General features: G+C 46.5%; 1 protein-coding gene across 1 annotated transcript; it reads right to left on the bottom strand.

Annotated features, from left to right (window-relative positions):
• Positions 1 to 6,021: 6,021 nt before the first annotated feature.
• On the bottom strand, positions 6,022 to 18,183 carry TCTN3 (tectonic family member 3). The gene is made up of 13 exons (XM_065843936.2): positions 17,645 to 18,183; positions 16,937 to 17,058; positions 14,739 to 14,869; positions 14,327 to 14,435; positions 14,138 to 14,256; positions 13,012 to 13,047; positions 12,550 to 12,624; positions 12,323 to 12,448; positions 11,198 to 11,293; positions 10,816 to 10,913; positions 10,047 to 10,209; positions 9,160 to 9,297; positions 6,022 to 6,911 (listed from the first exon to the last, which is right to left on the bottom strand). The coding sequence occupies exons 1-13, from the start codon at positions 17,989 to 17,991 to the stop codon at positions 6,690 to 6,692; spliced, it is 1,782 nt and encodes a 593-aa protein (XP_065700008.1). The 5' UTR covers positions 17,992 to 18,183; the 3' UTR covers positions 6,022 to 6,689.
• Positions 18,184 to 20,685: the final 2,502 nt, after the last annotated feature.

Raw genomic sequence — 20,685 nt, 5'->3', positions numbered from 1 at the left:
CCGCCCGCCGGCAGCCAATCCCCGCCCGCCGGCAGCCGCCGCCACATCATCGCGGCGAGCGCGGACGAGAACCAACCGGCGGCTGCTGTGACCCCGCCACGCGGGCTCCATCCCTCCCACCCGCGCGCACACCTGCCCGTCCTGCGGCCCCAGCGCATGATGTAATTCTGCTCCACGTTGCAGCACAAAATCCAGGGCTTTACAAGCTGTAGCTTTAACAGCTGTTTTCTGTCTAGTCCCAGACTAGTCCAGAAAGCCCTGTCCGCAGCACAGGCTGCCCAGCCATCTCCCACAGCCAGCTTCCCTTGACCTCGATTCTCCCTGTTCTCAGGTGGCAGCAGTCTGATGCAGGCAGCCAGGTGAAAGGAAGTGTCGCCGAACTCCTGAGAGCAGATTTACCTCCTTAGGACCTTCACCTCCTTTGTTTTCTCTTCTGCAGCACAAACCCCTCCACAAGGAAATGATCACTGGCTTTGCTCTTCAAATATCTCCTATGTCTCATTTGCATTTCTTTCTAAATTAACAGAATCATAGAGCCACCTAGGTTAGAAAAGACCTTTAAGATCGTAAAGCCCAATTGCAAATCCAGCATTGCCAAGCTCACTGCTAACCCATGTCCCTAAGCACCACATCCACACGTCTGTTCAACCCTCCAGGGACGGTGACTCCAGCACTGCCCTGGGCAGCCTGTTTCAATGCCCCACAGCCCTTTGGGGAAGAACCTGTTCCCCAGATCCAACCTCAACCTCCCCTGGCGCAACTTGAGGCCGTTTCCTCTGCTCCTGGCGCTTGTTCCTGGGGAGCAGAGCCCAACCCCCCTGGCTCCAAGCTCCTTTCAGGCAGTTCAGAGATCAGAAGGTCTCCCCTCAGCTCCTGTTCTCCAGCTGAACCCCCCAGCTCCCTCAGCCACTCCCATCACACTTGTGCTCCAGCCCCTCACCAGCTCCGTTCCCTTCTCTCCACTCACTCCAGCACCTCAAGGCCTTTCTTGGCATGAGTGGCCCAGAACTGACCCCAGGGTTTGGTCTCCCCAGGTCACAGCACAGGGACAGTCACTGCCCTGGGCCTGCTGGCCACACCAGTGCTGGTACCAGCCAGGATGCTGTGGCCTCTTGGCCACCTGGGCACTCGCTGGCTCATGTTCAGCCGCTGGCACCAACACCCCCGGGTTCCTTTCCAGCAGCTGTTCCCCAGCTGCAGCGTTCATGGGGTTGTTGTGACCAAAATGCAGGACCTGGCACTTGGCCTTGGTGAACCTCAGACAACTGGCCTCAGCACACTGATCCAGCCGAGCCAGATCCCTCTGTATGGTCTTCCTACCCCCAAGCAGATCAACGCTCCCACCCAATTTGGTATCCTCTGCAAGCACTCTTATCACTGCAATTAGTAGTAACCATAAATCTACGGTTTCTCACCTTCAAAGACACTACAAAATTCATAGTAGTTCCTCAGTTCAACTCAGATACTAGTTATACTGCCTTCTGTCTATACATAATTTACCACTGTAAATGGTAATATTCCTATTTTCCTAATAGAAACAAAATTTCCTATTCAAACAAATTCCAACAGCCCTAATTCTCATGTTGTTACAAGACAGTATTTGGTTTTTTTGTTTTGTGTGACATTTGTTTGTTTGGGGGATTGTTTATTTTGTGGTTTGGCTTTGTCTTGTTTTTAAATCTTAAGCCTATCACCTTCTGGGATCAGGAAACAATCTTCTCTGAAAGTCTCACAACGGTGCAGAAAACCTCATGAAGAGTGAACAATATTCAAGTGGTGGGGGTAGGGTTCAAGACACTTGCAAAGCCCCCAGTTTCTCAATAATTAGTAGAAGAATCAATTCACAATTATCTGACATTAAGATTTCACTATCTCCACACAAGGGAAAACAAACCAACCCCCAAAAGACTCAAAATAAGTACAAGGTAATCACTTTGATGGAAGGCTATCTGGAGATCACTCTGTGAGAACTGGAATTTGTTTTAATCTTCATAATGCACATGGGGCCTGCTCTCCCCTCCTCGCCACTCCAACTATCGGCAACGATAAACCTGACGTGTAATTGCAGCAACAGCAACACCGGAGTGTTGGTCACACACTCACAAAAAAGACAGAACAATGATTTAGAATATTATGTCAGCAGCTGATTTTTTATGTGAAGCCAAGCCTTCATTTTGATTTTTAAACAGCTAACAAGAAGCAGGAATCCCCTCATTTTATGCTCACCTGGCCAATTTTTAGCACATGCCACATCTTTCAACTGTGCTTCCAAATAAAAAGCAACAGGTTTTCCTCAACTCCTGCAGATACTGCTTTTCTTCTTCAGACGCTGAAATAGAGGAAGAATTGGTAAGAGAAAATTAATAGAAACTAAATTGGTACTTTCATCTGCCACATGGAACCAGGAGCTTTTATGGAAGCATGCTTGTTAGTGGCAAGGCATACTGGATTTCCTGCCTGGTCAGCAGTTATTTACCTCAGTGTAGAGCAAGCACAGCAGGAAGTGAGCAATGGAAAACAATGGCTGAGGGGAGTGAACACCCTGAGTAATCGTAAACAGAGTTCTACCTTGGAGAGAAAGCATGAAACCATCGTGGTGGTATTAACAATCTGTGTAGACAGACGTGCTACAGTCCACCTTCAGTCCTGGACACGACTGCAACAAACGCAGGTGGATCTTCATTATCTTCATTCAAAGACTTGGTTTTTTCCTCCCCAACTAATGAAAAAGAAAAAAGTCACACAGAGTAGCTGGTTTAATGAAGATTACTAAGTGAGGAAGGTGAGAACACAGGTTAATTTAATCAAACATTAGTCCTCACCAAGAAACCTCCAGACAGGGTTAGTTCACATCTTTCAAGCATTTCCCTCCTCCCCACGTCACTCTCTGCTCTTGCCTGGGCCAAATCCGGCTACGTTATTCTACAACCTGTTTTCAACGCTGAGCAGCAGAACGTCGGTTCCACCAGCTGTTAAGGATGAAGACGACAGAGCTGGCATCCCAGTTCTGTTCCAGTTTCCCCACAGCTCTCAAATCAAGGTTGTACAAGTGCTAAAGATTATTCACGAAAAATGATGGAGACTGAATAAAAATTTTGTAATAGCTATGGTTAGTAGAGTGACAACAGTGTCACTGAGTGATAACATGCAAAACAAGTATCCGGACACTTCTTCACATCCAGAAGAAACGATAGCCAGAGAAACATAAGGACAGAATAAAGAGAAGTCTGCTCACCACTACCGTAAAGAAATTTGTGTGGCTGAAGCTCCACTAGAGCTGAATCTGGCCAGAACTGCAAGGGACAACTAAAAAAGGCTTTTAAAATATGTTAATGGGAAAAGGCAAGCCAGAAATAACATGGTCTCGTTACTTGATGAGGATGGTCACCTCACGAACAGGGACACAGACAAAGCTGAGATATTTAATGCTTTCTCGCCTTCAACACCAATGATGGACTTGGGGGCCCTCGTAACTCTGGGCTAGAAAACCATGGCTGCAAGGACAATAAACTCCCAATCAATCTGAAATATGTGCAGGATTTTCTGCTCCAGCTTGATCCCTGCAAGTCAATGGGGCCTGACAGGATTAATCCAACGGAGCTTTAAAAACTGGCTCATGTCATAGTGAGACCCATCTCTGATTTTTTCAAGGTAAACACTTCAAAGTATCCATCATTTTTAGGGTACAGAGTCAGCACAGGTGTAATAATTTGTTAAAGCATTTTAATTTCTTTCATTTAAGAAAATAAAACTGTTCTTGATATCATGGTACAGAGCCACTTGTCTAAGGGTTTTGGAAAACCATGTAAGCTTTGCTCATTAAGTCTCATTTATCTACAGTTTTATTACTTCAGAGAACCATCAGGTTTCCTAAAATAACCCTCTAATCTGGCCCTGTTATATCTCCCGTGAAGAAACACTAAGCGAACAACAGGTTTATCACCAAGAGTTAGGTCAAAACCTAGCTAATAACTTTGGTGTGTCACCCAAGCGTCAGGAGGGTTTAAATATTTTCTTTGGACATGAAGAAATCTTGTAAGTGGACACAAGAGATGAGCAAGGAAAAAGAAATCTCAGCAGGGTGACAGCTCTGCTCTCACAGCTGCAATGAGCCCAATGCAGCTCCTATCGGCCCAGTGCTCGCAGGGCTCCGACCCGCAGTTCCACGCTGCCGGTAACTCCCGGCAGCAGCGACCGCTGTAGCCTCCACGAAATCTGAACCGGGATTCGCAAGGCCCTGCGAAGCTCGCGAGGACAAAAAGAACCGGGAACATGCGGGTGCGGGCAGCACCTCTGCAGTTCTGAGGCACAGCTGACTTCTCTTCCTCATCCCCAGAGGATGGCGGCCCGAGGCTGTTCGCCAGCAGTGCGGCCGCGGCGGCGGGGAGCGCACCCCGGGAAGCCAAGTGTGGCGGCGCCGCAGCGCTCCCCGCACTCACCCGCACGGCGCGCCCCGTGCTTCCGGCCCCGCCCGACTGCGCGGCGCACGTGAGCTCGAACCGCGCTCTGCTGGAGGGGATGGAGGGGCGGGGAGCGCTGCCGGGGCGTTCCGGCGAGCGAGAGGTGTTTGGGGCGGGAGCGCCGGGCCCGCAGGGCGGCGGCAGAAGGAGCGTTCCGGTGCAACCGGGCGCGATCGCAGCGGCTTGGGTCGCGTTCCGGCTCAGAGCAGAGCGGGAGGGGCTGGGTTTGCACCCGCGCTGCCCGCCGCGTGTCCCCCTCGCGCTGCGGCCGCGGGAAGGGACATTTTTTCGTTCCAGCCTTGACCCCCGTCCGTGGGTTTGGCGTGGCTGGAACTGAACGTGCCTGAGTGAGGACAAGGCTCCTTCCAGCTCTATTTCCTGCAATGAGGACATGTCACGGGAGCCAAATGTGTGCTAGAAGACACGACATGTTGGACATCAGGGATATGGAAGAGAATTACAACAGTAACATAACGCATTCTTATAGCACTTGCATGTACTTGCAGCTCATAGAATAAAAAGAATCTCTGTACTCACCTAATTGAATTATCTCAATAATGCAGGAAACAGAGATGCCAGATCCTTTTAATTCAAGCCATATCCTGACACACTTGACAAAGTGACACCTGCCAAGTTTCTCCAGTTAACTCTGTTCAATTCAGTTATTGTCACCTCTAAATTAATTTTCTGGATTCTGCAAATTAGGAGCATGAGAGGACGTGTGACATATGCTACAAATGCGTTTTGCTAAAAGCTTTGCAAACACGTTACAGGTCTGACTGGGATCACCGCTCGCTGCTCGCCTGTGAGCCCGGACCCGCCGCCACGGGCTGCCCCACGGCAGCAGACACGCACGAATTCCTTCCAAGCCACCAGAAAGTTAAACACGTGAAGTTACCTCGTAATCTGAATAAAAGCAAAACCACAACATGCAGATTATTGCCTCTGATATCCTAACTGATTACAAGTTTTTAATTCTATTTTTGCACTCTTCTGTTTAAGTTTGTAATGAGGAAGAGCAACAGTTGCTATGCACAGTACAAAGGCAACAGGTTTTGCTAAAGGTAGGCCAAATTTTCCTGATTTTCTTGCCCATCATTGATTCTGTTGGAGTACTTGACATTAGATGGGGCAGATTTTTCCATCATGTGAAGAATTTAAGATAATAATTTGCTAAAAAAATATATTGTCATCCAACAACTCCAAGGAATGATGGAGCAGATTTCCTCCGCCTGTGTGATACAGTGTGGCAGGCTTGATAATCAGATCACCTTCAACTTCAAAACCAATAAACTTACATTATGGTCCCAGAGACTGAACCAGCAGTAAAGTACCGCAGTCAGCTTCAGTCTCATACTACATCTACAAATCCTTCCTAAAATAACTGATTTTCTTCTTTAGGACTGTTCACAAATCTCTCCAATGTGCCACCTAGAATTTCAGTGGCTATCATGACCAGCCCAGTTCCCATCTGGAGCCACAAGAGAATGTCTCTTGTGTAGGAAAAAACATATTCAGGTCTGCTTATTCAAGAAAGAGAAATACCAGGAAGAAAGCTGTCTTGACAAACAACTAAAATTCAATTATATTTCAGAGGATAAGACATTTACAATTACTTTGCTTTGTGTAACACTATTGTTAATGTAAACAGTGATTCAAACACAAATTTCAATTGAATATCTGTATTTGAACAGACAGAAAAATAAGAGTCAACACCTGTCACAGAGGCACAGTCATCATGTAACGAGGACAGGTTCAAGGTGACTGGCGACATGTCTACTCATAAAATAGTAATTCAGGCCACCTGGGGGGGACTCCTGTATTTTAAATGTTCAGTTAGTTCCACATAGAAAAATCAGGTCCTTCTCCAACAGAAAGATGACTGAATGCAGCTCCAAAACACGGACTGAACTTGGTCTAGAAAGCACTCCTGGTTTCTAGGAACAGGGAATGTTCACTTTAATGTCCTCCTCCTTGTTCTTCGTTAATGCGATTTCTCTGGATCCCTCCACCTCTCCCATGTTTCACTGCAGTGGGGCTTGCAGGTGGTGCGTATGGAGAACAGGGCCGTGAGAGGACACAGGACAAAACCAGCCATGCAGCTCAATCCAAGAACAGAAGGCACATCGGTATCACAGGCACAGTGTAAGAGCCTGAGGAGAAAAGTCTATGATCTGCATAATTTTCTGAATGTATCAATTCACTGACAGGCCCTGTCTCTTTGACTTTTCAAAAGCAGAGAATACTAGACATTATTAGAATCAACAAAAAACAGGCAGCCAGATCACCTCTATAACTTCTTTCAAAATTCATTGCCACCTTGAATGGGAAAAAGATGTCGAATGGGAGTTTCCAGTGCACTTGTGGCTGGCCTCGTGGGGGCTCTGGCCATTCCGTCACGTCCACGAAAGTAACAACAGCCGCCAAAGGTACTGCGCTTGTGCTTAGGAACTGCGACAAGAAGGAAAGCACAGAGTTCAGCAAGCTTAATACAAAAGACAGATCTCTCCTCAATGCTAATGGAGACCCACTGTAGGTGACTGGCAAGCCAAATGCCTTTAGGATGGTAGGAGTTGAGTGTTGCAGATATATTTTTTTAGTGGAGTAACTCCTCTTCCCCCAAATCAATCCTTCTCTGGTAAATGGAGGGCACAGGTCCCAGGAAAGATCAGCAGCTACTGCACATCATATGCTACAGATCTCCAGAATGGACGCAGTGACTCCAGCTCTGCGTAAGCAAGCCTTCTACTCACAGGAAAGACACCGGCTAGTTGGTAATGAGAAGGAAAGCTAGCTTTATTTTTTATAAAATTGTACTTTTTATGTAAGACAAGATCACCTGGCTCTTTGAACACGTGATTGCTGCCAGAAACAGACAGGACTGCCACAAGATTTGATCCTTTCAAGAAAATGCCAATAAAATAAAGCAGGGACCTGATGCAACAAGGAATTTATTTCTCACGTTGTAGCATGGCGTTTCAGAAAGGAGGCAGATTGGTAGGTCAGGCGGTAAAGATGGAAAAGGGCACTGAACTTCCAAGGCCTCAGTTCCTTTCTGTTTCAGCAGAACGCCGTAAGACAACGCACACGCCCGCTCCTGGAGCTGCGCGGAGTTTCACGGTGAGCCTGGGCTGATCTGGGACCGTGCTGGGGCCGACAGAGCGACCTCGCTGCCTGCCCCGGCCTCCCAGCTCTGCACGCTGACCCCAGAAAAGGGGCCCGACCGGCAGCACCCCTCTGCGCTTGCACTGGTTTGCCAGCCTGTGAAACCACCACCTCATTCCTTCCCTGGAAACCAGCTGGAAGGTTGCCTTTAGGGCAAAGTTGTGTGGAAAGTATTTGAAAAAGCTCCAAAACAGAGTTCATTAGTTTAAAGAGAAAAATACTGAGAATCCTGCTGGGGAATTGCTGTGGTAGCTCACAAGGCAAATTAATAACACTTTTGTGCTCAAATATAAAAGCAAAATGTAATGAACAACGCATTGGGCAGAGTCCTACTGCAATACATGGTTCTATCACAGGTCTGCAAAGATGCGTCATGAGCAGAGCCCTTAAATCCACCTGCACCAGCCCCAACCCCGAGCGCATCAGCATGAGGCCCCTCAGCTGGGTCCATCCCCCAGCGCAGCTCTGCTGCCCAGAGGTGGCCGCTGAGCACCCCTGTTCCAGGGCGGCTACAACACATTTTACAAGGTGAACATTTTCTGCCATGTTCTTTTTTCACGTACATTGCAAGAAGGGAGGATAAAGAGGTACCAGGAGACACATCCAAACAAGTGGTGTAAAACCTCATTTAGACGGAGTCTGAGGTTCAAAGAGCAGCAGCAGATCAGACACTTGCCGTGCCACAGGAGCGCCATGGGCAGGTGTCAGCTGCTCCCCCTAAGCCTTGAAATCTACATGCTACCTGACTGGCTGTCGTGTCAGGAGTCAAGCCTTGCACCAAAACGGGGTCCACAGACACACTAGAAAAAGACTTAATTCTCCTGTGTGGACAGGTTAGCTCCACCTTCCTGCTGGCATCATAGAACCACTGAAGTTTGGGCAGGAAGGGACCTTTAAAGCTCAGCTGTCCAAACCCCCTCCAGTACACAGGGACATCTTCAATTAGATCAGGTTGCTCAGAGCCCTGTACAACCTGACTCTGAATCTTTCCATCATATAATCTTCTCTTAGAAACTTGCTTTCTCACTTACAACCTCTCCCTCTGGTTCTTCAAATCTTCTGCCATCAGCATTAGCTACCTCTTGGTGATTTCAGAGCCCCCAGAGAAACAAAAACATCTTATTGCACAGATGAGCAGCATGCTATGGAGTCTGTTAAATACACATCAACTCACACTCCCTATCAAGGCTTTAAGAGACAACTAGATAAACATACAGTTATTGAATATTTGTAACTACAGTTTTATATCCAGCATAATTAAAAGTTTAAAGTTTGAGTCCTTAAGTGGCAGAAGGCCGTTTGGGTTTGGAAAGAAGTCACCTTTTCCAGCTGTACAATTGATTGAGGACAGTCCTGGTAAGACCATAAAACCACCTTTCTCTATGGAGCTGTTAAATACGAACTCTTGCTATTGCAGCCAGATCATTGCTAAACTCAACTCAGTAATATCAAGATCATTTGATTCCTTGGTTTTTAAATAATGTGAATCCCATTCAGTTACCTCTGTGACAGGGAGCAGGTTTAGATTCCATACCTTCAGGGGCTGGCACTGATAAAGGTATCGTGCACCCAGTATCTGAGCTTGTGGGCTGGACAGGAGGCCAACCTTAGTCCACAATATCTGTATCTCCAGGGTCACAGGAACCATGCAACAGGAAGTACAATTCACAGCCTGAGAACAAAATATACCCCAAACACCTTAACATAGTATTTTAAATGTGAAAAAGGACCATTATTGTCAAAATCTCATTTCTTTTTTAGCATAGGCAACAAAGCCTGAATCAGTCACTTCAGCACTAACCCCATAACTTCTGGTCAGGTCAACCACCCATTTCAGAGCTGTATCTATCCATTTCATAGTCACCTCATTTCCAAACAAAATTGATCTCAGCTCTACCACTTGGATTTTTTATTCTATTAGGCCATCTCCCAACAGATTAATAATTATTAAAATAGAATTTCCTCCATAAGTACTTGGATTGCAAACTTTTACCCGTATTAGGTAATACATAAATATGGCTAGAAACTGGAAAATCAGAAAGGACAACAATATTAAAAGCACCACATTAACAGAAATTAACCAGGTAGTTTTAGTTCTAGAAGGCTATCAGAAAGCTAGGTAATACACGACCGGATTCACTGTTAAACTCCTTTTGCCCATTTAAACAGCAGGCACAGTGTTCAAGAGATATTAAATGTCAGGATTTTTTTTTAGTGAGTATCCCAATGCTACAAACCATAATAAGAGTGACTGCTTACACGCTCTAAGACCCCTGAGAATCAGTGGATCATCGCACAAAGAAAGGAAGCCCAGATAAACAAGCTGGTTCTTTTTTTTCTCCCATGTCCATGCTTCCCCGAGGGAATATGAAGATAAGAAAGGAAAAATGTTCACAGCTGGTGTTTTTGCATTCAGATTACCTGCACACTGCAGCTCTGAGTCAGAATGGGCGTCCACTCTTCTGCCTGGCTGGAACGAGCACTGCCAGTTACAGCCAGGTCTGCTCCGCTCATCCCCTGAAGAGCCCTGTGCAACTGCTGCTGGATGTCACTACAGGTATTGCCTTCCGGTGTTTGGGATAGGCTGGAAATGAGAAAATAACAGCTCTGACAAAGTGATCTCCTGGACAGGAAAAAACCACTATCAACATCCTTTGTTCGTAAAGCGTATTACTTCTGCTCTTGTAAAGAGTCAACAGAACCATGATGAAGTACTGATATTAAACGGACACAGTTTCAATGCTCTCTGCAATGAGAAGGGAGAAGAACAACATGGGAGGGTCACATGTGGTAAGGAAAACTGACAGCTGTCAGTCATCTTATCACATCAGTGGTCATATACCTGCCCCGTCAACAACAAACGAATGATCCAGATCATCAACACAATCACTAAGGTTGCATTATACTCCACTTTTCAAATAAAAATTCCACTCTTGCCCAAGACATGTTGCCAGACTACAGTGTCAACATGTTGCAGAAAACCTTCGCAATGTTCAGATTGTTCTGGAAGTCCAGCCTCTCTCTGATATTCAAGTCCTGTTAGCAGTATATGAAAGACCTGTAGCGACCCATTGGTGACCTCAGGAAGGATCTAAGCTCCACAGCAGTGTGTGAGACTACAAAAAACACGCTAAGCCAGTGCACGCCTCCCAAAAGTGCCAGGAAGGGCAACTGCAGAGTGTGTTGTTACCTGAGCTTGCAGCCTGTCCTCATATTTCTTCCAAATTGTACTGTGTGTCTGAGGAACCGTGAACAACTTCCATCACCTTCGCTTTGTAAAACGCTCATCTGACAGACTGCATGTCAAGAAGGCAAACAAAAGCATAAACAGACAATACTGGACATTCGGCTTGTATTTAACAATCCTCTCTCCCCACATTCCTCTTTATCCCCATCGCAGGACTATCATTTGGTCATGACCAAAAGGCCTGCTGATGGCTGCAATGTAATACTGAGGTACCTCCTCACAGGTAAAGGTATCTCAGGTAAAGAATCTCAGAAGTCCAGACAGTAGAGTAGCAGCAGTCAGTAAACCCAGTGATAAATAAAACCTGACAGCAGACAAAGGATACGTGCTGTGTGGCGCCACTGTGTGCAGTCAGCAGTGGTGCTTCGGGGATGTAGCCAGGGTTTCCACTTCTAGGCAACGTATGAGAGAGAGTCCTGGTCTATGAAGAGGCAAAGGAAGGAAAGGAAGAGGAAAACATTAGCATTGGTAAGATCCATTCTTCTCAGAAGATCAAATTCACATTCTCAAAAACTTAAATGTAACCCATTTTTTGAATGACCAAATATTACGCGCTACTATACATCCATTATTTGTTTCCAAACCCTCTTTCTTACCTGGCAAGATCATCTGCACTCTAGGAGGTAAAAACTAAACGTCAGTGCCCTGAAACGTGGATGCTACCAGGACAGTTCTTGAGACAACAAATTCCTGTTGCTCAACATTTGTCCCAAAGGAAGTGAACATACCTGTCTGGGCAATTCTACAGATGATGAGCAGAACAAACCCTGCCTTGACCCTGATTCTGAAGCGGCAGGTTCCACTTCTAAATTGTTTTATGGGGAGAACCTCTGGGGAAAACCTCAACAAGGTTGCACTGCACACTTATCAGCCCCCGAGGTCACCACTTATCCCACGTTACATTGCCTCTATGGGACAAGGTTTATATGAACTTCAACACACGTTAGTATTTCCCAGATTTCCACCCCCTCCAAAGTAACACTTTTTTCCCTGCTGCACAGGCCAAGTTAAATAAGTACCTGTAATGAATTTAGAAACTCTGTTTGCAAACACTGAATGCCTCAGATACAGCACAGCTCCAACCCTTCCTTCGCAACACTGTGCTGGTGATCCTGATGGTGTTCTCTCCCCTCCTCCCCCCACCAAAATAAATCCCCAAAGCAAATTAAAAAAAACCAACAAAAAATAGATTAAAATAATCACGTCCTTCAAGCTTGTGCTGTGCAAGACTGCATGCTTGCGCTGAGCTTGAGTTTTTCTACTAATATGATTTATTTGAGACCAGAGCAGTGCCCCTCCTTCCTTTGACCACCAGCTGTGTCCCAGGGTTCTAGTACTTCCACACCACAGTGACACTGCTCTAATCTTTCCACATGTCATCTGCACAACACTGGGTCACAAACTACAGACAACAGACTTGGCAAGAGTCCGGGAGAGCGCGGGCACTGACCCAGAAGTGGAAAGTGAAGCGCTGCTGCAGAGCGGATCCCGAGCTCCCAGAGACGCTGCTGACTTTGAACCGGACAGAAACGCTCTGGATCCCACGTGTGCCGCTGAATTCTATCTCATAGATCACCTGGAAGTCCAGTTCAGAGAAGGATCAGAGGCAGAGGCAGGTAACAGGGCCATGACTTTAAGCTAATGTTGAGCTGACTAAAGGAAAGAAAATTCAGATACCTGAGAAACAACATTGTGACATGTGTTATTCTTCATGTGAGGCACTCCAGGTGCTGCCACCGCGGTGACCTTTACCTGGAGACAGTGAGCACGTTAGCAATTAGCAGTTGTTTAAAACAACTGTGCCTTTCTCACTCTTTCCCACTGCTTTTCTACTTAAGTCAGATTTACCTCCTGCTGTAGCTGTGATCTGTGGGCACATAACCCTGCTACAGATGCCCATTTTTTTCTATGAAAACAAGCTACCTCCCTGACCCCAGCCCTATCTATGCCCATTCATTTAGAAATACATCTTTCCTTATATCCCTGATTTTTTTTCTATAATGTCACACTTCTGTCCAAAAAATTTGTCTCAGACACAGAACATTCCCATCCTCCAAAGTTCCCAACCCATGGACATTACTATGAATGCCTAAGATTTCAGGAATGTTTTATTTCAGAAGCAGAAATTATTTTCATTACCTTCATGGACTGCACGATGGTGTCATTAACTGGGACCTGGGGAAAACAAACAGAACAACATACATCACCAAACAGACAACCAGTTTCCTAGGTTTGCAAGTGCCTGAAGTCGTGAAACTATCACTAAATAGTGCCTACGTATTATATTGAGAAAAACTTGCTTTATTCCAGATATGTAAAACTTGTAATCAATTTGTGAAACCACACACATAACTCACACACACGATCCACAGAGAGCATTTTTAGAACATTAGAAGACAATTTATTTTTGGCCCTGCTAATGCAGGTACTTTAAAGCATCAGCATTTTTGATCCATTCCTGCAGCTCCCCCTTCTGGAAGCAAGTAATTACATCAGCTGCCATTTGAGGAGAAATTACACTTCGGGCACAGGGACAAAGAAAGGCCCGAAAACATGGTTAAATGTAATCAGTAGAAGACTTTATTACAGCTATGTAGATTTAGATTTCCAATAGAAGGGTAAACTGAGCCATTAGCCTTAATAAGGTGTTCATATTTACACCGCTGTTTTACCTTGGAACACCAGAGAACTCTAGGAGGAGAAAAGAGGTATTTTCTTTCATGCTAACATCCAGTAAGACCACCATAATGAACCCAGAACAATTAATCAGCTATTTTGAAACTATTGTCAGGATAAATAATGGAGAAATTGATATGGAATTCAATCTGTGAATGTAAATAAAGCTAATATTAATAAGTAGCCTTCAGTGTGGTTTTAGAGATAACATATTGTGTAAAACAAATCCTCATTCTTTACTAAGAACGTGCACATTGCTCGGCTGAGTCATGGAATGGACAGTAACACTTCGATAAACAGTCTGTTTAAAATGAGAGTTCTAGTTAAACCATTAAGACTATGTGTACTAATGAAGTACCTATTAAACGCATTAAGAATTTGCTAGTAACTGAAATTTCCTGGAAAGTAGTTTGAATTGAGGATTATCACTACCATGTCCGTTTTAACAGGATTTCCAGCAAGAAGGCCTTAACAATCCAGAGATCAGGGATGACACACCAGATGATCTTTAGTTTTCCAGATAGGTGAAACTGGAATGGAAAATCAAGCAAATACGATGTTGAACAAAAGGAAGAAATGTGACACACACCTTCAGCACAGAGAAGTCACGGTAGTAGGAGGCAGCATCTAGGGCAGGGTCAGTAACACAGCTCCTGCTCAAGTTGGCAAAAATCCGAGTACAGCTTGTGCTTTTACTGTCCAGGAAGCCTGAGTTAAGACATGACAATGGATAAAACAGACGTAAACCACCCCAAGAAATTCTTCCCCCTTTACTAACCAGCAGGATTTCCATCAACACAAAGTCCACTGGCTCCCATTTTTACTGGCTGTCTGAGCGTGCTCAGTACAGATGACGAATCGAAGTAGATCAGGATAGGATCACCAGCCTGAAAAGACAATTTGGAGAAATCACAGACAAAGCCACTGTGGGATACAAAGGCCAAGTGCAAGGTGACGACAGCACCAGGGCACAGAGGCAAATTTATACTTCTCCTTAGTTTTGTCTAACTTCTAAATACAAGAAACTAACAAAAAACTTTTCACACAACAAGGAATTAAAGGAGCAGAGAGATAATACGGATTACAGGTAGAAGAATAAGAACCTTTTCATCTGGTCTCGTTAGATCTCATTACAGACAGCTTTAGCAAAAACATGTCTGCAAACAGATTGCTGTTTCCTTTCAACTCACCCGGTAAAAGGCAGAGAACGACGGCTGGACTTGTGATGGTGCTAAGAAAGAGTGTTTGCCATACTTCTCTAAAAACTTCATAAAATCAGATTCCTTAATATCCTGTGGTTGCTGGAAATAGTTCAGCTTTGCTAAAGGGTAAAAAGAGAAAAAAAATAATCCACCAATATCAAATTTCTAGAAAAGACAGATCTAGGAAAAAATAAATATTGTGCCAATATTTTTAAAAGGAACAACTTTAGTAATCATAAGCTAGATAACACCTTATATTAATTAATGCACAGTAACACTACTAACAGGCTAATATGAGATATGAACAAGATGATATCCAGTTCACACTGTTTCATGGGAGACAGGTATCAATACACAAATGTGACTTTACAAAAAGCATGAAAACTGCTTAAGTTAACTATCTTAATATGTGCTCTAATTATTGTAGGATGCCCAAATTAGACACACGACATTTCGATGACAAAACACTACAGTGTGCGAGTTCACTAAAAGTAACATTAAATGGATTCAAAAGAATTAAGGGTGGTACACATGAATAGGAATAGGCATTCTAAAAAAACAAAAACAAAAAACCACCCAGACTTTCTATGGGTATCCCACAGTGATGCCCTCCTGACCCAGTGGTACTCGGTACAACTACAGCATTACAACATATTAAATTATTACTACAAAAACACTAAGTCATAAAATGGCAAATTATTAAGAACATACTATGTAGACTCATGCTAATGGACTTGTTTGAACAATAAACTTTTTAATCCGTCAAAATACAACGTCTTATGGAGTTCGAGGACTATAGATCATACCACAGAACCCCAGAGTGTCAGGGGTTGAAGGGCCCTGGAAAGCTCATCCAGTGCAATCCCCCATGGAGCAGGAACACCCAGCTGAGGTTCCACAGGAAGGGGTCCAGGCGGGTTTGAATGTCTGCAGAGAAGGAGACTCCACAACCTCCCTGGGCAGCCTGGGCCAGTGTTCTGATATCCTCACTGAGAAGTTTCTTCTCAAATTTAAGTGGAACTTCTTGTGTTCCAGTTTGAACCCATTACCCCTTGTCCTACCGTTGGTTGTCACCAAAAGGAAGAAAGGGCCACAGAGAGCACAAAAGAAAGAGGAGATTTGGAGTGACGAGCTATCAAGGTTAGAGGAAATGCCAGAGCTATAAACAGCTGTCAGATGGAGAACAACAGTCTGAAAAAGTAGAAAAATAAAACAACTGAGGGATGGCAATAGCCAGAAAAATAGGCAAGAAAGATGACTGGATAAAGCAAAGGATGTTCTACACTTCAGGGAAGACAGCTGAAATAGAGTACTGCAGTCAAGAAAGAATGAGGACAGCCACAGAAAGAGCACTTAGTGACAGGCAGAGGAAGTAAAAACCTGCAGTAAAACCTGCATCTTTCAGAAGTATCATAAAGAAGTATCAGTAAAACTTGAACACCACTCTGGTATCTGCTAGCAATGGCTTCAACGAGGTGAAGTCAACTTGTGCATCACGACCTCTGTTACTGGCCACAGTAATTCATTAGGTTCAGAGAAGGCTGGATTGTATTTCTGGCAGCAGTAGCTCCTGTCACCATCCACCCTGGAAAGGCTTCTTCCACAAGCAGTTGATGAGAACATACGTGTTTCTATATTTCCTCGGGGAAGGCCAATGGGGAAAAGGCTGTTTCTGCCAGAAAATTTTATCATCTTTCAGGTGATCCCAAATAGTCCTTCACAGATGTTCTTCCAACAAGCACAGAGAAGGAAAATGCCATGCGAGTAGTGAATTCTGTTGTTCCCAGGTGTGCTATACCTCACGTACACATGCAATCAAATGTCCAGGGCTTGTTCAGTGGTCCTGATCATGTGATAGATACAGGGTCCAAATATTAAATGGACAGAAAAATCTGGTACTGTCAATATGGACACAGATGATTCTTCCTTTCCATGAGATCTCAGACACAGAAGCAATTGATGAAGGCTGATTTGTGTTAGGCAGAGACCCTACTTTTAAACTGAGTACAATGATCTTTTTTTCCTGTTTGCCTTTGGTGATGGGACTCTGATTCACTATGGTCTCTCTAGAATTATAACAGCCCAAGTAATTAGTAACAGTTATCACATATTAATTTTTAAAAAAAAAATATTCCCTAAGCAGAAGCAACCTATGAATTAAACATGTGGAAAGAAAGGTCACTCACAGTCATCCAGCTGCACACAGAACAGCAGATCACGTCCACCAGGGACAGCAACGATATCAGTAGCATAAGGGGTGTTACTTCTGAATACAAGTGATTTCTCTACACACACTTGGCTCACAGACCTGCAAAGACAAGACCCCACCCAGCAGACTGTTAAAGAGGCTATTCTTGATCACTTCATATCTTACATTACCAAATGCCAGCAGACAACACAGTACTACTTTTCATCATCTTACAAGTTACTGCGGAATTTGCATTGCTAATCAATTACAGAAAGCCTCTCTCATCTCTATTTGTATATTTAGAAATCACTCAAATTCGGGAACAAAAAGTAGTGAAGAAATACAGTGTCTGTCTGTTACAACTCCTCTTGGTCCTCCTCACAACTGCAACCTGCAGAGACAGGATTCACCCGCAGATGTTTACTCTCCAGCTCAAACTGTCTTGCTCGCTGAGAGCATCTCACACTCTGTAATCGCTTTACTGTCTGTCAGTTGTGCATTAAAGTTCTTTTTCCCTCAGCCCCGCTCCCACTGCCAACCGCGTTCCCACAGAGCCGGGCTCGGCTTTGCCTGGGCCGGTGAGCGCTGCCTGCGGGAAACCCTTCCCGGCCCGGGGCGCACAACCAGCTGTGACCCCGAACCGCAGGCGGCCGAACCGCGGTTCCCGCGGGTGCCCGGTCCATCTCTCGGCCCGGCCCCTGCCCACCTGCTGCCGCCGGAGTGGCGGGACGCGGCGGGGCCGCGCAGGCCGGAGACGCCGGGTGGTCGGTGGCGGTCGGGGTGGCGGAGCGCGGCGCGGGCTGTCCGCGGGCGGCGGCGGAGCGGAGGAGCGGGACGGTCGCGGCGGAGCCCGGCGGCGGGGAGCTGGGCGCCGGAGACCGGGGCGGCGGCCCGGCCCGAGGCCGCGTCCTGGCTTCGGGGAGCAGCCCGGCGCGCGGCCCCCGCGGCGAGCTCGGAGGTGGCTCCCGGTGCGGGGCCGAGGCCGCGGGCGGGCAGCCGCGCCAGCAGCAGGGCCAGCAGCAGGGCCAGCAGCAGGGCCCGGGCCCCGCTCATGGCGTCGCTTCGTCGCTAAGAAACACGCAGAGGCGCATGCGCGGGCGGCGTCTGCGCCCCCCTCCCCCCCCCAGGCCGGGGGCTCCGGCGGGGCCTGCGCTGCCATCGCTCGGCGGCAGCGCGGGCGGAGCGAGAATGGCGGCGGGGAGCCGGTCCCGCCTGCCTGGAGCTGGGGCGGACATGGCGTCACCACCCTCATCGGGAAGCCCCGGAGACTCAGCTGCTGCTTCTCCCTTTTTTCGTTACGGAAAGGCTGACGTTGAACCAGCTCGCAGCTCGCAGCCGTCGGAACTGCTGCGCTCGGTTCCGTGTCCCGGCGCCGTTGTTCCCGCGGTGCAACCCACAGCGAACAGCTGCGGCCGGCGCGCGCGGCTCCGCAGGCTCGGGCTGTGACGAGCGGCACGTGCGAGCGGCACAGCGCGCGGCAAGCCCCGCCCGCACGGCGGGAAACCGCCGCTCCGGGAAACCGCCGCTCCGGGAAACCGCCGCTCCGGGAAACCGCCGCTCCGGCTTCGGCGGCCACCGCTGCTCTGCAGTCAGAGCGGTGCCAGCGCTTCTCCGGGCGTGGAAACCTTCTCAAGGCTGTATAGTGAAAAATAAAATGAACTTATGCATGGGAAAAAGTGGAAAACTCCACCTCACAAAAACAAAACAAACCAAAAACACAAACCAAAAACCCCACACAAACAAACCCCAAACCACCAACAAAACAAACAGGGATTTTAAATCTTTCAAAATAAATTATTTCAGTAAGAGACAGAACACTGAGGTTTAAAAGCGGAGCACTGAGGCCACTTCCCGCGTTTCGGAACGTCACAAGATGAGCTCACCGGGCGGGAGGAGAAGGCTCAGCCGCGCAACGACGCGCTCGCTCTGGCAGCAGACAACACGGCTCCTCCAGGGATCGGCCACTGCTTCTTGAAGATACTAATACCTTAATGTACAGAATCTGTTATCCTAAAGGCACGGGTACCTGCAGAGGCCTGCTAGAGGAGACGGCACCTGCTCAGCGCGGGTGGCTGTGCAGAAGGGCAGCAACTTACTAAGGACCAGCACTACCAACAGTTAATCATAAGTAGGATCATCCCAGCATAGCTCTGAGGTAGTGGAACTGGAGATTAACCTCTAACTAACCTCTAGTTGACATAGTCATCTAATGATGATCACCTCGTGCCTTCTGCAATTATTTTTTTTTAATTACTTATCCACATGTCAGAGTTTCCACTTTTGAGTAACAAGACCTTGTCCTTGCCCACACTGAGTCTTCCTTGCCCAGGGCTCTGAAAGCTAAAAGGCAACTGGCAGCCAAACCAAGTTTGTTAAACGTATTTCTCCGTGTTTCTGGCTTCAGCTGCAGTACTAGTACCTGCTTTCTCTTCCATTCAGCTCTCCAGGCTCAGAGCAAAACCCCCCAGATAAACCAGTTCTGCAGTTCTTCAGCTCTCTGACCTGTGATCCTGCTCAGAACAAATCCCCCGCGCAGGAGGGCTGGATGGGGCCCTCAGCCCAAGCCGGGCCCAGCGCTCCGCGTGCTGAGCCTCCATGAGGCTCCTCTGCCGCTGCTCCCGCAGGCGGGCAGGGCAGACGGTCTGTCCGCAGCCTGGCCGGAGCAGTAACGCATCTATCGATGGGCTGAACCGCGTCGGTTTGATTTTAACCTCAGCGAAAATTATTAGCCAAGAAAACAGAGTCATGAACATTAACAATAATTCTCATATCAATTATTGAGAAATATAATTTGTAAATGATTAGTGAAGATTCTTAGAAAATGTATTATAATGTTCTTTATTATAATACTTCATATTATAAATGATACTATTCTTTCTCTTTATTACATTTATATTGGAGCCTCTTTCCTTTCCTTTGTCACAAAGAGTTAAAATCTGTACAAGAATTTAAGAGCCTTTCAGCAATTTGGCACATCAGTTTTAGCTCAGCTATTATCTAGCTGCATCAAGATATTAATGTAGTCATCTCTCTTTAGTCTCAATGAATTGCTATAAAAATGTCAAACAATTAAGATTATATTGGCCAACACAGCCCTGTTTGATTGAGTACAGATGTAGGCCACGTCCCCTCAATCATACTGATGAAGAAGCAGAAAGGCTTGTAGAACTCCTGCACAAATTTATTTCAATGTATGTACCATTTAGGTTTCTAATGTCAGTACTTGCAATACTAATAAGCAAAAAATGCTAAATAGGTATTTTCAGATGGAATAAAAGTCAATGTCATTCAGGACAAATACTAATGAACTCCGTTGGAGGAGAAAAAAAGAACCCTATAAAAATAGCACAGGAGCCAGTACGGTGGTACGAACACAGACACTGCTCCGCTGCACAGGTGCGACTGCAGCGAAGGAGCAAAGGAACGTCTCTCACTGAATGGAATCGTGCTGCTTAAATTCTGCTTCTGCCTGGACCAGAAAATGTAACCCATACGATACTTCTAGCCACATTTACTCTGTGCAGATGTGCTTGCTGCTCTGTGCAGGTATGCGGGAACACGAGTAAACGTCCATTTGCTGAGATAAGCAGCGAGTAGCCAGAGTGCAGGATCAGAGCCTGAGTACCTGCAACTGGAGCGGGGCCCTGGGCCTCGAGGCCCGCGTGTCGGGGCGGCTCCGCCCCTCGGGGCGGAAGAGCCGCAGGCTCGCTGTGACGCGCAGCAGCGCGTTCCCGGAGCAGCTCCCGG

Source organism: Patagioenas fasciata, chromosome 8 (genome assembly GCF_037038585.1).
Source record: "Patagioenas fasciata isolate bPatFas1 chromosome 8, bPatFas1.hap1, whole genome shotgun sequence".
Classification (NCBI taxonomy): domain Eukaryota; kingdom Metazoa; phylum Chordata; class Aves; order Columbiformes; family Columbidae; genus Patagioenas; species Patagioenas fasciata.
This window is presented reverse-complemented; position numbering and strand designations above follow the sequence as displayed.

What these genes read in the sequence shown, in the direction of transcription:
- TCTN3 (XM_065843936.2), bottom strand. Translation starts at nt 17,991, where the DNA reads ATGAGCGGGGCCCGGGCCCTGCTGCTGGCCCTGCTGCTGGCCCTGCTG. An exon ending in GTCACAATGTTGTTTCTCAG is followed by an intron (nt 12,449 to 12,549) that starts GTATCTGAATTT and finishes CTGGACTTCCAG; the next exon opens with GTGATCTATGAGATAGAATT. An exon ending in ACAGTGGCGCCACACAGCAC is followed by an intron (nt 10,914 to 11,197) that starts GTATCCTTTGTC and finishes GCAGTCTGTCAG; the next exon opens with ATGAGCGTTTTACAAAGCGA.